Source organism: Aspergillus melleus (assembly GCF_016097325.1).
Source record: "Aspergillus melleus strain CBS 546.65 chromosome Unknown contig1, whole genome shotgun sequence".
Taxonomy (NCBI): Eukaryota; Fungi; Ascomycota; class Eurotiomycetes; order Eurotiales; family Aspergillaceae; genus Aspergillus; species Aspergillus melleus.
Window position 1 is genome coordinate 4,316,361 of NW_025763370.1, and position 17,671 is coordinate 4,334,031.

The window sequence follows — 17,671 nt, forward strand, 5'->3', positions numbered from 1 at the left end:
TTAAATCCCAGAATCATCCTGGAATCGACCCGCGGGATCGTGGTGCTTGCTTATATCGTTTTGCCACCGGATCCAGTTGTCACATGTTCTACCCCTCTGCCTAATCTGCCACGCCGGTGTTTTCTCTCTATTTTCCAGCAGATTCTTGAATTTGTCAACATCTTCCAAGACTTGGATAGCCAACCCAGCTGATGCATGCCAAGCAATGTGGCAGTGCATGACCCAAGAACCAGGGTTGTCTGTCTTGAAGGCAATCACGATATATCCGTTACTCTCCAAAAGCACAACATCTCGGCGAGGCGGGTTAAAATAGTTTAGACCATCACGCCAATCTGTATCGTTATACGGGACTTTGGACTGTTTTAGAAGCGCGAAATCGTGACCGTGGAGATGGATCTGAGTTGTAAAGAGAATTAGCGACCAGAAAATTATAAAAGAGACAAAGGGAAGATTCGGGCCTCGCTTACAGGGTGTGCTGCGGGGGTCTGGCGCCTCCCACCGGGGGTGGGTTTCCAGCTATTGGTGCCGATGATGAGCATGTATTGCCAATCATCCTCCTCACTACCACGACTATTGACCTTGTGGATAACGGCATTTTTGGGGTATTCCCCGTCCCCCCCTGGGCCGTCTGGGTATAAGGCTGTGGGTCCCATATAATCTACGTAAGCAGGGTCGTCCAGAAATTCCCAGTCATTCACCTTCTGCTTTTCCTTTGGATCATTCTCATACTCCTTAGGAAGAAGCCATTTATCAAGCGCGACAGTCGCATTGAAGAATTTTGTCTTGTCGATCTGTTTCGGTATTTCGGGAATCTTCCATTCGAGGATTGGTTCCAATTGCTTTTCGTCCCGACAAATTGGACTATAGCGATGGGCAATTGTGGTGGGAATGGGGGGCTCTGCCGTTTTGTCTCCATAGTAGAGGATTCCTTGTCTCGCATCGGGCATGGTCTCAAAGTTATGGCATCCGGCGGCCGGTTGGACTCGAATCCAATATGCTCCATCGTGATTCAGCTCTTCGTTTGTTTTTGTATGCAGAATAGCATGGTAACGTTGGCCTGGTGTGGTGAGCTCAGGAAATAATACTGATTCATTTACGCTTACCAATTCCAATAGCTATCTGCGTAGTTGTATATGGCTGGATGGGAACTAAATCCGCTCCGATCACCTGCAGCTCGTGGCCATCCACGCTGAATATGTAGGTAGAATCCGTTGATGTATTAATTAATCTTAGAATCTTCCTCTTGCCCTATTGATATCGTTAGCAACAGTTCATTCATAATCTCACTAGGATAGAACCTTACTGGCTCTACATGCTTAGTATATAGTCTTTCTGGGTGGACACCGGCGTAGTTGCCTACAATATTATCAGCTCGTAGCTTAATACTTAGCAACGCAAACGTACCCTTGCCATTAATCAAAATACTCGTCATTGTTGGAATGAAGCGACCCGGCTTGCTGCCCGCAAGCTGCTCCTTGTAATAATCTTCAAATGCACTGCGATGATTATGGTCCCCCAAGATGATCGGATCAATCGCGTTGTCAAAATTGGCCGATGCAGGGCCGTGTATCGTAAGAGGACCGAGCACCCCATCCGTATACTGTAGGCTATAATGACTGTGATACCAAGTCGTCCCATATTGCGTCGCGGTAAAATTATAAGTAAAGCTGTCACCTGGCGGGATAGGGCATTGGGTGACACCAGGTACCCCATCGTTAAGGGGGCTATCAAGCATCCGAATCCCGTGCATATGGATTGCAGTACCATTATAAGTCAATTTATTAGTTACCGTCACCTCTGTAAACTTCAGTTAGTAATAGTACAAGGTGCATGCAAGGCATATTAATACTAACGGACTTCATCACCCCAACATGCCTCTGTGCAGCGAGTTTATTAGCCTAATAAACTCCTGTGATTTTCTAAAGTAGATCGTATAACTCACGAATCCAAGGTCCAGGCCACTGGCCGTTGATAAGCTTTGCATGAGGGAAGTCTTCCCCGTCTAGGTTCACTTTATCCTCGTGAATGGTAATATGATACTATTTGTGTTAATTCTTAGATGGAGTATCTAAGCCGTAGATTCTTACCTGGCGAAGAACTCCCTTGGGCCATTTCTTTTCGTAGTTAGTGTTGATATCGAAATTTTCTGCGGTATCGGTTCTATGCGCCAGCCACTGTCCTCTCTCGTGCGGACTGTTCACAAATTCGTAGTCCACCATCTTGGGATATTTGCATGTGATTGCATCTTTTTCTAACTCTCCCACACCAGGAGGAGTAAATTCCAAACTATGAATATCATGATGGACCGGAGGTATATTATGATCTAAGACCTCCTGCTGTGGTCCGAGGGATGACGGGAAGCCAAAGAAATTAATAACGGCCGTAAAATAGCGGCCCAGAAGCATTTTGAATAGGACTTTCTCTGTTAAGAAATAGTGTGGAGTTATATCAAGCAGGCATGTATAGGAGTTTAGAGCTGTGTGGTAGAAGCCGCTTTTTAACATCCTTTATTTTTATGTGCTATTACTGCTTATACGATATACCGGGAATCAGTCTCTACGTCAACGATATCTCCTAAGACATATGAGGAGCCCCAGTATGAGAGGACGAGCGGATGTTGCGGATGACGGAGGCGGACGGTTACGGGCCGTTACCCCAACTTAATGGCACTGTCCAACGTTGCATTGCACAGTTCTTGGTGATTATTGTGGGTAACCGGAAAAGTATGTGTAGTAGTAATAGAACTTTCATCTTGTGCTTTTCACTTTCTCGGACCCTCTTTTGAGATGAGAAGCTGACCCTATGCTACGTTGCTGTCCAACTGAAACCAACGGAAACAACATCCTATGAAGCATACGACCTTCGCCAATGACGACACGATATAAAAGTTTTCTTTACTTCTCCGAGTACGTGATCCTAGACGTTTTCAGTTGATCATATTCGTATGAAAACGGGAAAAACAGCCATTAATACCGCACCATGGCCTGCTCTTAATGATGCATAGACTGCTCTCAATGACGCATATAGATTGTCAAACTCTCCACTTAGTATCATATATCAGAGCTCTAAGGACTCTATGCAGTGTTTGTCGGACTCAATGATATACATTTCAATATCCGGCTATTCAACACCCAAGAAAACTCTTTGATATTTCCGTTTTCCATTTTATTGGTCTACCAAGCTTTCCCGACTATTGTAAGAATGATGCTTCTTTAATTAAAGCCTTTGTCTATGAACTAATAGAGGTCTCTATAAGGATTTACAGCCTCAGTCTTGAGTTTACCGCCTACTCCACCGACAATGAACGCAAACGACAACCAATATATTGCTGTTCCTGCTAGCACTTATACGGATGCTATTAAGAATAACCAAACTACTTTAGAACGAAACGAGCGATTGGGCACTATTATAATTAGGAATAACACTGATGCCGATCAATCGATATCGATTTTTTTTGCATTACCACCCCCAATAACCCCCGGAAGCGATCAAAAGATGCAACTTAGGGAGATATCGCTAGCTCCACCAACTGAACAAGATGAACAACCAAGAGGGAGCGCCTCTATTTCGTTGGAAGTCTTCACTAATGGCCGAGGTGTTTTTCCACCTCCAGAACCGCCGCCAAATACCCAAGAGTGGGATGGGAAAGCGGAGAAAAAGGTTCCGGTCTTCAATAAGAACGTACTCTATGCCCCCGGAGCCTCAATTACTATGAGCCTTGAAGTCACTGTCCGAAAAAAGTCCCAGATTCTCATTGCATCTGTGGGCTTGAAGTTTAAGGCTAAGACGGTCTAGTTGTTCAAAAAGGTGAGTATGAATGGTGATTCCTGTATTACTTGGCGGGTCGTTAAATAGGAATTAGCGAAACTCTGCACAGTATGTGCAATCTCGGATGGCAAGTTTCTATTAATTGTTAGGGGTAGGTTTCTAACTGGGAAGAGGATAAAGGGAAGAGGATAAAGGCTCCTACTTTCAGTAAAAGAGCTTTATCTTTCTCTCCTTGCGATCCTAGTTGTGCAGAGCTTTTGTTGTCTCCCCTTATACCATAATACATAGGCCGCAAGTGTTTGTATTGTCTTTTACTTACTTGGTGCACGATTTTAGTCTGCGAAACATGTCTTCTATATCTGTACTTTTTCTGCTGTTATCAAACCAAGTTGACTGTCTCAGCTGGAGATGATCTGTGTGACGACCTAGGCACGCTCGTAATTCTTTCCGTATACTAGATATCTAGTAATTATGATAAGCCGTAGAATTTAGGCCGTATACATAAGAGGTTCACCTGATATCTCTTTAATTCCGGTTCCATTACCGTCACCGGCTCTATGTATAAGGTCTTTAACTATAACCTCACCCGGGCCGCTGACAACAGCAATATGGCTGAAGTTATTGGTGCCGCGAATACTTTAGGAAACAAGAATTATATGTTAAGGAGTTGACCCAATTGTAGGTGCACTGTGAATACAGAAGGAAATATCAAACAGAGATCCCAGTACAAGTAGCTTTCAAGCGATCCAATATTGATTAACCTGGCCATATCCTTTCTGTTTTATCAGATCTTAAGGTCAAAAAATTTACATAATTTTCAAGTAAGCTTTTTTTTAATAATACGATTTTTTTTTGTCTTCTATCCTAGTTACAAGATCAATAGGGGTGGCACCGCATGACTTGGTCTTCAAAGATGCCTTGGCACGTGGGTTTTCTGTTCTCATTGCAAAGTAGCTTCTCTGTAGATAGAAACTTTTTATGGCATGTGTGTACTTGTGTTATTATTCATAATAATTTAATAATTTCAAAAATCTTGAAAGCTGTTTATCTATTATAGTAATCGAACTATCTGTACAAAATAAATGAGAGATAAATATAGCAGAATTTACGACTTACCGTTTAATAAGCATAGATTAAGCACTAACGTATTTCACTACCGAGCGGCCACCCCCTACCGAGCGGCCACCTCTGTATTCCCATAGAAAATGGCTATTTTATAGACCTGAATAACACAACCACAATATATTATTCAAGGTTTAGGAATTAGTATTATATATTATAATACTTCGTATAATGTATAAATTTTATCGTTAAGTCTTTATAAAGCCTAATAATTTAGGTAATATAAATTACAGTCGTAATTTTGTATTTTATAACAAAGGTAACTATATAGGCTTTGAAAAAATATTTAAAATTCTTAAAAAAAACTCTTTTTATACCAAGGATACCTACCTATATACTATAATATTTATATAGATTCTAGGATTATATTGTGGTTGTGTTATTCAAGTCTATAAAATAGCCATTTTCTATGGGAATACAGAGGTGGCCGCTCGGTAGGGGGTGGCCGCTCGGTAGTGAAATACGTTAACGTATTTCACAAGCGAACGTGACACACGAACGAACGTGACACCGCCCGCAACTTAGACGCGTTGGAAAACCTCACCTAATTCAACCATCAATCATGCCTCCAAAAGCGCATCAAAATTCAAGAAAATTAGCAGAACGGGAAAACAGAATTAAACTTGCTGTTGTTGTTTTGAAAAATCAAGAAATTCGCAGTATTCGTGAAGCTGCGCGTGTTTTTCATATCTGCCATGAAACTCTCAGTCGTCGACTTAGCGGAAGAATTTCGCGCTCAAAAATATGCGCCAACAATCATAAAATGACTCAAAATGAAGAAGAATCGCTTGTATGATGGATTCTATCGCTAGATCGACGTGAAGTTTCTTTTAAGCCATCAGATGCACAAAAAATGACTAATATTCTTTTTGCTGGCCGCGATATTACACTTATTCAATCAGTCTGTCAGGAACCTTCCGGCTTGTTCCCAGGAACTTGCCGGTAGGATCCCTCCGTATGGAACTTCCCGCCAGGAATCTCCCGATTCCTGGCAGTCATGTTGGTAGTAGGCAGTATCATAAATAGGGGCTTCTGCCCACACCCAGCTGCTGCAACCCATGCAGCTTATTCTTTGCTAATACATACCTACGTTCAATGGTTTATGTTCCTTACACTAATAAGCTGCATCGATTGACCAGTTTGAACCTCGTTTGATTCCTTGTTTGATTCTTTACTTGATTACCTGTTTGCACCGTCTTGGCATCGCCAAAGCCTTCCAGAACCCTTCTAGAACCTTATCAGAACCCCACCAGGACCCCGTTAGAACTTAGGATGGATCGCCCTACCAGCAGAGCCTCGAGCAGAGCCAACAGCGTGACCTCGCAGCACTCCCTTAGGAGCCGCGGCGAGCCCGCTGAACCTCCGACTCCTAGCACGGCTGTAAAGAAGAAGCCAGCAAAAGCAAAAGTCGTTGCAAAAGCCATCCTCGCCAGCACCCAGCCAGAACCGGAAGCGACCCCTATCGCGACCGCCCCAATTTCGAGTACCCGTTTCGACCTTGACAATATTGATATGAGCAAGAGAAAGTCTTTCGAATTCCCTACATTGGGTCGCAGAGATGTCGGTGAAAGTAGCAGCTTTGAAGCCCCCCGTGCTCTCTTTGGACGCCCTTCTGAGGCCCCTATCTTTGGCCATCCCACAGAAACACCCTCCAACAGTATGGAAGTCGACATGTTGAAAATGCAGATTAAGCTCCTTGAAGAACAGGCAAGAGCCCATGAAGCGGAGAAAGGCAAGACCGAAGCACTAGCTCACATGCAGGGTGCCCGCGCCGAGCGCTATAAGAAGAACTTCGCGGAAGCCGGCCAGTCAGTTCTTCACCTGCAAGAGGAGGTCGCCCACTTGAGGGCTGCCACCGAGCAACCTGAGCTCCCCAAGCAATCCAGAGCCCCCGAACAGCCTGAGACCTCTCAGCCCCGGGGCCTGTGGGTCTCCATTGAGGATGAAGATAGCTACAGAGCCGAAGAGCCTATTCAAAGTGTGAAAGACAATCTGTTTGGCAATCTGCACGACAACTTGCGTTTTAGCAGCCAGTCCCGACGCTCTGAACCTCAGCATTCTAAACACCAACGCACTGCTGAAACTGCAGCTACCGACATTGGCCGCCCTCATGAAGAGAAGCCGACCTTCTCCCTAGATAACAACGAGAACGATGCTGACCTCTATTCGATATGACGCTTCGCAGTGAATGAAAAGCTTCGCATCGACAGCGCTTTCTATCCGGACGATTCTTTCAAGATCTTATACGCCTTGAAATATATGTCCAAGGACGTCTTCAAGGCTATGATCCAGTATGCCACATACACGAAAAACATGACCTACCCGGCCTTCATGAAAGAACTTGAGATGTATTTGGGCATCCACTTCCTGAAGGGAGAGGCCAAGAGGGAATTGACAATTGTTAAACAAAATAAGAATGAATCGGTGACTGCCTATTATCAGCGCCTTCTGCCTCTTTGGATCCATGCCAAAACCCCCGAGGAAGATTGTGTGATCAAGCTTCAGTACATCCTCTTGCCGTATATTAACAAGGCCTTCAGCCACGAGACCTTCCACTTCGTAACTGAAGTCCTAGAAATGGCCCGACGCAAAGAGCGCGGCAACAAGGAAGTCGACTTTACCTTTGGTAGAGCTCGTAACAATGCCTCGTCTACCTCTGGCAACAAGTCTGGTAACTCGAATAATACTGACACCTCGTCTAGACCCCAATCTGACACCACAACACCCTCGAAAGGCGCTGCCGCCTCTGGCTCGGCCTCGAACCCCCCTGCGGGAACTAATCGCCGTCCTCACTTTCCTCCCTCAAATACTAAACCAGATGACTGGATTGGAGAGTGGTTCGAGCCGCAGCGCAGCCCTAAGAAGCTCACTGTTGAAAACAAAGATGTTCTAAACCGAACTGGCCGCTGCTGGAACTGCCGTGACTCAAATCATCGTGCAACTAACTTCTGTTGCCCATTTTTCAACACCCATCGCTCTGTGAACGAGATTGCTACTGCAACAGGTTTTGGTGATCAAGATCAAGCTTCTGAATCAGGAAAAGAGTAATCCCTGATCAAAGTCGTGACCAGGGACCTGATCCAAAAGAAAGTCACCGTTTCTTATCTTCGCTAACATTAGAATTAAAAAGCCAGCTCAGCCGCGGCCGGCACCTAATTGTGTTGGCCCAGCTCCAGAAGCGACCCGAAACGATCCCAATTTTAATAGACAATGAAAGTGAAATTGAAGCTATTGACCCTTCTCTCGTACGCACCCTCAATTTACCCACTATAGACCTAACGACACCGATTCCGCTCCATCTCGCGGACGGCTCCCTCTATTTTACCGTGACTCAGATGGCCCTATTCGACTGCACGATCGACGGCCACACAGAGCAACTGACAACCTATATTGCCCCCTTGGCACGCTATCAGATTATACTGGATGACCGTTAATTATCCACGCACAATCTCCAGATCGACTTCAAGAACCGCACGCTGACCTTCAATTCGCCTCACTGCTTTGCGGAAGGCTGCCTGCCCCAAGGTACCCCTTGCACCGCTCATGTCCGCGGCTCCAAGGCCTTGATGAGCAAGACTACCCCCCAGTTGACGGCGGATTCCGACTCTAGCATCTCGCTCGTATCTGTTAGACGCTTTATCTCTCTCGTGAGCCACCGGGATAACCATGGCTATCTGGTGATGCCTAGAGATGGCCGCAAGCACTTTTGCGCGTCTACCACGAATGCGATACGCCCAAAGGATTTTGACAAATTCCTAGCGAATAAGGAGGACTACACGCTAGATCAGTTAAAGAGGAAGGTCCCTGAGAAATATCACTCTGTGATTGACGTTTTTATGAAGCAAGAGACTGATATCCTGCCCCCGCACCGACCAGAGGATCATGACATTCAGTTGATTAAGAACGCTATTCCTCCGTTTGCAAAGAACTACCGCCCGATGACTGAACAAGAACTAGACATTGTTTGGAAATATATTCAGGAACAGCTTAGCAAAGGCTTTATTCGTCCAAGCTCCTCACAAACCGCAGCACCCATCCTTATTGTGCGCAAGCCAAACGGTGGACTGCGCGTCTGTGTCGACTATAGGGCCCTGAACGAGCTTACAGTCAAGAGTCGCTATCCTATCCCACTGATCAACGAGACCTTGAACCGTCTTCGAAAAGCCAAGATCTTTAGTAAGGTTGATGTGATTCACGCGTTTAACCGTTTACGCATTAAGGAGGGCCAAAAATGGCTGACTGCATTCAATACCCGATATGGTCAGTTTGAATACCTAGTGATGCCGTTCGGTCTCTGCAACGCCCCAACTTCATTCCAGAGTTATATCAATAATTCACTGCTTGACTATCTCGATATATTCTGCACGGCTTACCTGGATGATGTCCTAATCTTCAGTGACAGCGAAGAGGAGCATATAGAGCACGTTCTCAAGGTTTTACGCTGCTTACGGGACCGTGGTTTACAAATTGACATTGACAAATGCGACTTTGATACCCAAGAAGTCAAGTATTTAGGCCTTGTTGTAACTACAGAAGGCATTCGCATGGACCCTGCTAAGATAGCTGTTATTCGCGAATGGCAGACTCCTTCATCGATCAAAGATGTCCTCTTCTTTGTCAATTTTGCAGGCTTTTACCGCCGCTTTATTCGAGCTTTTTCGCACCGTACAAGGCCTCTTACTGACCTTACTAAGGGCAGTGAGACCTATGAGACCAAGTCAGGGGCGCGCCGCGTCCGCTACCCGCCGTTTGTCTGGACATCGGAATGCGACAAGGCGTTTGAGAACTTAAAGAAAGCCTTTCAAATAGTCCCTATACTCGCACATTTTGATCCCGATCTCGAGACATGGATCGAAACTGATTCCTCCGACTATGTAACTGCTGGAGTAATGTCGCAGATGCATAATGGCGTGCTACATCCTGTGGCCTTTTTCTCAAAGAAGTTGTCTCCTGCAGAGACCAATTATATGATCTATAATAAGAAGCTTCTTGCAATCATTCGATCTTTTGAAACTTGGAGACCGGAGCTGGCCAGTGCATCTCCTGAAAATCCTGTTAAGGTTTACACAGATCATCAGAATCTGCAGCATTTTATGACTACAAAACAATTGAATCGCAGACAGGCTCGATGGGCCGAATTCCTCTCTGAATTTAACTTTAAGATCATGTATCGGCCCGGAAAGCAAGGAGAGAAACCCAATCTTTTGACACGGCGTTCTCAGGATCTACCACAGGGGGCGGATGATGCCCGCGAAAAGGAACGCTTTCAAACCCTGCTCCCGCCCCAATACCTTGACGAAGCAGTTCAAAAGGACCTCCTCGCGGTCACCCGTAGCGCGCGCAATGCCTCTATCCCGGTCAACGACCCTGATAGCGCCGCATCAACGGCTCTTAGCGATCCCCCGGAGATTCTTTCCACCCCCGAGGATTTTGAGCTCCCCCTAGAAACGTCCGACCAGTTGAACAACCAGCCCGATGATCAGCTAGCTGAAGACTCCGCCGAACCGTCCGCCTCGCAGCCCTCCACAGCTCCTTCTGAGCAGCCTGATGAGGTGCCCCTGGAGACCCTTATCGAGGAAGCCTACGAGAATGATGAAATAGTACAGGCAATTATGAGAGCTAAGGATGAAGGCAAGCGAAAGCTCCCTCCGGCTGTGCTTGAACAAGGGATTCGACTCTCTATGGCCGATCTTACTGTCCGAAATCATCGTGTGTGGATCGGCGAGCGATTATATATTCCTGATCATCAATCACTTCGCCATCGGATTCTCCAGACTCTGCACCGTGACCGGTTATCAGGCCATTCAGGACCCAAAGGCATGTATCGAGCGGCTATTCGCTATTACTACTGGTCTCGCTTGAAGAAAGATGTTCATCAGTATACCGACTTCTGCGCCACATGCAAACGCGCGAAGGCCCGCACAGTGCAAGCACAGGGGCTGCTTCGTCCCCTTCCAGTACCACAGCGCAAATGGCTTGACCTCTCTATGGACTTGGCTGAGGATCTACCGCCTTGCAGTCGCCGCGGACAGGAATTTCACAATGTTCTTGTCGTGGTCGACCGGTTGATTAAAGCTAAGATATTTGAACCGTTGGCCACAAAGAAGATAGATAAGCTTGTAGAGGTTATGCATCGACGCGTCTTCTCTGAACACGGCCTCCCGCGTTCGATTGTGTCTGACCGCGGCAGCGCCTTTACGAGCCATTTTTGGAAGCGCTATTGCGCGCAGTATGAGGTTAAAGGCAAGATGTCAACTGCATATCATCCCGAGACCGATGGCCAATCTGAAGCGGCTGTAAAGGGCCTTAAGAACTACCTCCGCGCCTATATCAACTTCGCACAGAACGACTGGGTCGATTTTCTTCCGGATGCGCAGCTCGCGGCTAATGATCACGTCTCTGAGACAACTGGCATGACCCCTTTCTTTGCAAATAATGGCTTCCACCCCCGTACCGGGGCCGAGCCGCCTGGGTCCCTGCCACATGCCACGCATCCCGAGATGGAGACAGCTGATAAACTGGTTCGTCGCACTGAGGATATTCGAGAATTTCTTCGCAATGAGATTATTTGGGCTCAGGAATCCTACGCCCGGCATGCCGATGTCCACCGCCAGCCCCATCCAGCCTACCGACTAGGTGACCGCGTCTATGTGAATGCTCGCAACTTTCGTTTACAACGTGAAAGCCAGTCTCTCGCACCAAAAGCGCTCGGTCCGTGACCGATTATTCGGAATATTGACAACAAGGCATATGAACTGGCTCTACCCGACTATATGTTGTCAGCCGGGATCACACCCGTGTTCCATCCCTCTTTATTACGCCTTGCCCCTTCGACCGACGCGGCTTACCCAGGTCAGTATGAGGATCCTCAGGAACCCGTTGTGATCATGAACACGGACACCAATGAGGAGCACCAAGAGTGGATCGTTCGTGAAGTTGTTGATTGCCGGGAGACACGGCAGGGTACGCAGTATAAAGCTTTGTTTGAAGATAACTGAGAAGACTGGAACTCGAACCCGCCGTGGCAACCGTGGCATGATTTTAAACACTCTGTCGACCTTATTTTGGATTATCACGCTCGTCATCCTGATAAGCCGCCGCCGCCGCCATATTTCCTTGATTCTCCTGCCTCGACGGCCTCCTCAACTGGCTAGTTTTCTTGTTCTGTTTTGGGCATTTTTTATTGTTATTTGCTTGTGTTTGCGCTCGAGGGACCTCACGCCTCCGTTTAGGGGAAATAGTGTCAGGAACCTTCCGGCTTGTTCCCAGGAACTTGCCGGTAGGATCCCTCCGTATGGAACTTCCCGCCAGGAATCTCCCGATTCCTGGCAGTCATGTTGGTAGTAGGCAGTATCATAAATAGGGGCTTCTGCCCACACCCAGCTGCTGCAACCCATGCAGCTTATTCTTTGCTAATACATACCTACGTTCAATGGTTTATGTTCCTTACACAGTCAGAGTGAACTGGATTATCAATTTTATTAAATGCCGTTCTGAAATAAAATCCTGCTTTTTTCGACGATATGATTATCGACGCGCTAAATGCGAAGATTTTAAAGTGATGAAAGAGTGATTTGATCGTGTACAAATCACTATAATGCAACATGAGATCGCACAGGAGGATATCTACAACTTCGACGAGATTGGCTTCGCTATGAGTCTAATATCTAATGCTCGAGTACTTACTAAAGTTGATTATTATAGCAAAGCGCGTGTTGTACAGTCAGGCAATCGAGAATGGATTACTTCGATTGAATGTATTAATTCTATTGGTTGGATGCTTCCTCCGTGTGTTATTTTCAAAAGAAAGGTTCATATAGAGGATTGGTATGAAAAATCAAAGCTTTCATTGAATATTAGGCTTGAAATTAGTCCTAATGAATGGATTTTTAATGAGATAGGCCTTCGCTGGCTAGAATATTTCTTTATTTTTATGACTACTTATCGTACGATTGGGAAATACCGCCTTTTAGTTATGGATGGTCATGGCAGTTATCTCTCGCTTCAATTCGATCAATTATGCAGTGAAAATAATATTATTCCTATCTGCATGCCTCCACATTCTTTTAACAATCTCCAGCTTCTAGATGTGGGCTGCTTTCGAGGTCTAAAAGACGCGTACGGCGATTTCGTGAAGCAAAAGACAAATCTAGAAGTCAGACATATTACAAAGTTTGACTTTTTAGAGATATTTGCAACGGCCCGTGACCTTGCTTTTACAGCAAAGCTTATTTAGAACAATTTTGCAGTTACTGATCTGATTTCTTTCAATTCAGATAAGATGCTTAGCAAGTTAAATATTTAATTAAAGACCCCTACTCCTTCAGGCAGTCGATCAACTGATTTAACGTCTAAAATACCCTACACAACTAGACAATTGGAAAAGCAAGCTTCTGCAGCAAAGAGACTGCTTAAGGAACGCGTCCATAGTCCTTTACCTTTGATAGAAGCGCGATTGGACAAGATCATTAAAGGTCATGAATTAACGCTTAATGAGCTTTTTTTTGCAAAGGAAGAAATACGCAAACATCGTGCTAATAATGAATGGGAAAGCGAAAGACAGAACAAGTCTACTAGATAGCTAACTATAAAAAAGGGTTCATCACTTCAAAAAGGTCTAAAGCGATTTCAGCGCGAGAATGAGATTGATGAAGGTCAAAATACACTTTCTATAGATCTAGCGCTTTCTGCAGTTGGACCGCGCGTACGAACGCCACCGCGCTGCAGCGATTGTCATAATCTAGGATATAAACGATTGCAATGTCCTAATCGAGTTCCCAATTAATTTTTAGATAGAAATCTGATTGTTTGGTTGATAAAAGCTATAGTATCTACCCTATAGGCAGGAATTGGCTGGCGGTGTCACGTTCGTTTGTGTGTCACGTTCGCTTGTGAAATACGTTAACTAAGTAACGTAATTCCCAACCGAGCGAGCCACCCCTACCGAGCGGGCCACCCTGTATCCCATATAAACTAACGCTTTTTTATACTTGAATATCTCAACAACCAATAGACTAAATAAGCTATAATTTAACATATAAGATAATAGTATCTATATTGACTATAGATTATGATATAAGCTGATTCTAATCACTGTATAACCAGGTAAGATATATTACGCTTGTATTATTTGTAATTTTTGATAATCTTACAATATAACCTAAATATTGTATAGGAAAGTTTTAAAAAAATATATACTAACCTATATAAAGTATAGGTATTCTAAATTACTTTATAGCCAATAACTATCTTTTGTAATTATTGAGATATCTGGATATAAAAAAGTAGTGATCTATATGGAATACAAGGTGGCCCGCTGGGTAGGGGTGGCCCGCTCGGTTGGGAATTACGTTATTTACTAAGTGTTTATTAAGCGATAAGCTGTGATATAAATTACTCACTAAACAAGTCTCTGAGCGCCCTCAGTAAAACGGCAATATCTATAATAGGAAATTTACGATAATGTAGAAAAACAGGTACGTATAGTGATATATATAATCCCTCAAATCATCGATGTTCGAACTGAAAGAACTTGCTTGTGCAGATATTGATCGACTATATCGATAATGACAGCAGCCTATATTCTACTTAACTCACCTTATTTCTGAGATGTTTGAACTTGAGTTTATAGGTAAGTACTTTTTTCTTCCCTAGGCTGCGTGAAGAGAAAACATCGTGAACATACAAGCGCTATAAGCATCGAAGACTATGAGCAACACCACGTTATGGATTCTCACAAGTGGTACAGTATTCGAACACGAGTCTATATAACCTTCGAAGATAATACAATCAAAAACATTATAGGAACGCCTTCCTTAGGTATCATACTGCGGTAAATCTCGAATGTTGACCGTTTCCGCTGGCTGGAGATTTGGCTCAAGCGAGCTCGTGGCGAGGCCGATGGTTTCCCGGTAACTCATGCTGAGATGGATCACCGTACAGCTCTGACGACGTGTATTGACCGTCCCCAGACGGTAGCGAACTCTTTGGTCCAAGTGGTTGAGAGATCGATGAAATTTTACCCTCTGCCGTTGCGTGGCGACGGCGCCAGCGAAGGAAAAGCCATACCATCCCAACGATCACCAGGGCACCGAAGAACCCGCCGACCACGCCACCAGCAATCGCGCCTTTATCTGTTGACGAGCCCGAGGATTCTGCAGGTTGCGTAGAAGACGGTGTCCCGGAAGACGACGAGGGGTCCGACGTTATAGTGGGCGTCGAGAGTTCTGAGGACACTGTGGAGGAACTTGAAGTAGTAGTCGGCTCTTTAGATGGTGTTAGCTGCCGCCAAAGCTCTTCATGGTCACTACGCAAGGATCTGTAACGGCTGCTTACCAGGAGATCTGCCTTCCTTGTTGGCTATAGTCAAGGTTTTATTACGATGAACATCATCTAGTTCATCGTTTGGGGCACACCCCTTCCAGGCCTTGTCCGTGATGAAGCCAGTCTGATCCGGGTCGCAGCAAAAGTAACCGGTATCATCCGACCAAAGAACCAAGGTTGAATTGGCGCATAGCGTCGGTGTCTCTTCGGGCGGACCTTTAATTCCGCAGCCTGAATTGTTATCGCCATCTGTAAAGGACTGCGTTCCTGGTGGACAGCATGCCCACCATTCGTCCCACGTGGTCTTCTCTTTCTCCGATTCAAAACACCCGCCCGCTCGACGGGCCGCCCAGCCATCTCTCGTGTTCGAAGACATCCTGTATAGTGGCGCGGAGATTGGATCGATGATCCAGGGGATTCATCAAAAGGGTGGGTTCTAGGTAAGCTGTGGGTTAAAAACCAGAGGGCCAGGTGGGCCAAAGGAGAAAAAGACCCCAAGAACGACGATGGCCGGGCACGCAACCATTCTGGGGAGGGGTTGAGTGGTTATTGGCTAAGAAGCAAACTCAGGGACTGTCAAGGCTAAGATCATTGGTCTTGTCTCACGTTTTAGCCCCGATCGTCTTGAAGGCTTGAAGCCAGCCTTGTCCTCCGCAGGGAGACTCTCGATGGGCCAAGGCTTGGCACAGGCAAGGGTGCAAACACATACATATGAACACAATATTGTGAACACACGGTACGATCCTATTATTTGATGTGTGTTAGCGTTCTAAACCAGGTCGGGGGCAGTGTTGCATTTGCCCCTCTCCTCAAGCCAAGGAAAGTACTGAAGACTGAAACACCTAGCTATCTTATAATGCCTATAGTCGGTAGTCATTCTAGTAGATATTGCTCTTTTAAATCTACGGCCAATGCATGGCAAGTTTCTCGCCCCAATCGCGTGTGATTTGACTTAGCACACCATGTACAATCAAATTCATGAAATCATAAGATACAATGTGAAAGCCAAAACATGCGCGAGACCCCAATCTAACAAAACGACAAAAATAATACAAAACCATCTAGAAAGCAAAACATGCGTGAAAATCCTTTCCGGCAAAATGACAGAAATGATACAAAACAATCTAGAAACATGAGTCCATTCCAACGAAAGAACGAAAATGTCAACGTTCGGTTAGAAGGATGGGAACCCACCTGGGCTCATAGATCCAAATCAAGCGAGGCCCATGTGGCCTTGGATATATCTCCAACCAATAGCCCTCTCCAGCCTGTCAAGGATTCCTGCCACTTCCACACTGTCATCAGGCCTAGCACCCCACAAGAGAACCTCAATCAAAATGGCCTGCGACCGAATGCGGGTATGTTTCCGCTGAGCTGGAGAAGTAGGAAAGGGGAAACAGCGATAAGGTTGGTAATGTTGGTCCCCGCAGGGACATGGAAGGGACCTATGTACAGCGGCTGCCATACCTCACTAGCAGAGAAACTGTAAGTAAAAGGCTACTCGAATCGGGGGAGATAGTACACACATATTGAGTCTGAACGCCATACTGGGGTTGGAGACGTGGAATGGGTACCCAAGTTGATGAGGTTTTCTTGGAGTCAAGGAGGTTGAAGAGGGTTGGAATTGCGATCAGGTCAGGGCACCTAAAGGCCTACTTTATACCCATTCTCTAACATCCGGAGAATTAAATCCTCTCCAAAGAAAGGAAATATTATGGCACAATCTTTGCACGACGGAGGGAGCCTGGATATCGAAAAACCCTTGCAACAACGGCCATTGTAGAGCAAATCTGTGCATGCTCTCAGAATAGGTTGCTGACCTAGCTCCATCGGCATAACAAACGACAAGTCCAGCAGTACGCCGTATGGAATCATCTAGAAACATGGCGTTTGCATAGAACTGTTCTACAAGTTATACACGCCTTCATTCTTATTGGTCTACCATCGATCTTCCTTCTAGCGCCATCAGAACAGAATTTCGGAACTAGGAAGAGGCAGACTATCCCATTCGGATTTGAACATCAAAGGATTTCCTACTCCAGAGGGCGGCTAGGATTGCGACAGGCCTTTCCAGGAAGGGAGCTGAGGCTGATCTTTTCTCCGCTCACAAACCAGTATTGATTGATAGGCATTGGGCTTCAGAGCTTTTCCACAGTTAGGCATCGAATTCCGCCAATTTCCCAATTTTCGTACAAATAAAATATACCTGGTGCAGGATCAAGAGTCACTAGATGTTCTTATGATTTTGCTACGGACGCTGGTTGCAAATTTGCTCGCTGACAGGGATGACGAAAAATCAGGCGAGATCTTCTTTGTCTGTCTTCCCTAGGCAGCATGTCTACGCGCGTCATTCGCACTCGGGACTGCTCTATTTATTTACTTCGTTCGCCGCCCCAGAAACCGAATCCATCTCTACTGTCCCTCTCGCATGTTTCTCGCATTGCTTGATGCCGCTGTC

General features: G+C 45.6%; 2 protein-coding genes across 2 annotated transcripts; both read right to left on the minus strand.

Annotated features, from left to right (window-relative positions):
• LDX57_001540 (uncharacterized protein) lies at positions 1–2,219 on the minus strand (the record flags this gene model as incomplete). The annotated part of the gene is made up of 8 exons (XM_046083182.1): positions 1–396; positions 468–1,057; positions 1,104–1,248; positions 1,304–1,356; positions 1,405–1,797; positions 1,854–1,877; positions 1,943–2,039; positions 2,088–2,219. The coding sequence occupies 8 exons, from the start codon at positions 2,217–2,219 to the stop codon at positions 1–3; spliced, it is 1,830 nt and encodes a 609-aa protein (XP_045939139.1).
• Positions 2,220–14,766: 12,547 nt separating this feature from the next.
• On the minus strand, positions 14,767–15,589 carry LDX57_001541 (uncharacterized protein; the record flags this gene model as incomplete). The annotated part of the gene is made up of 2 exons (XM_046083183.1): positions 14,767–15,155; positions 15,226–15,589. 2 exons carry the CDS (start codon positions 15,587–15,589, stop codon positions 14,767–14,769), a joined length of 753 nt encoding a protein of 250 aa, XP_045939140.1.
• Between the last annotated feature and the right edge of the window lie 2,082 nt (positions 15,590–17,671).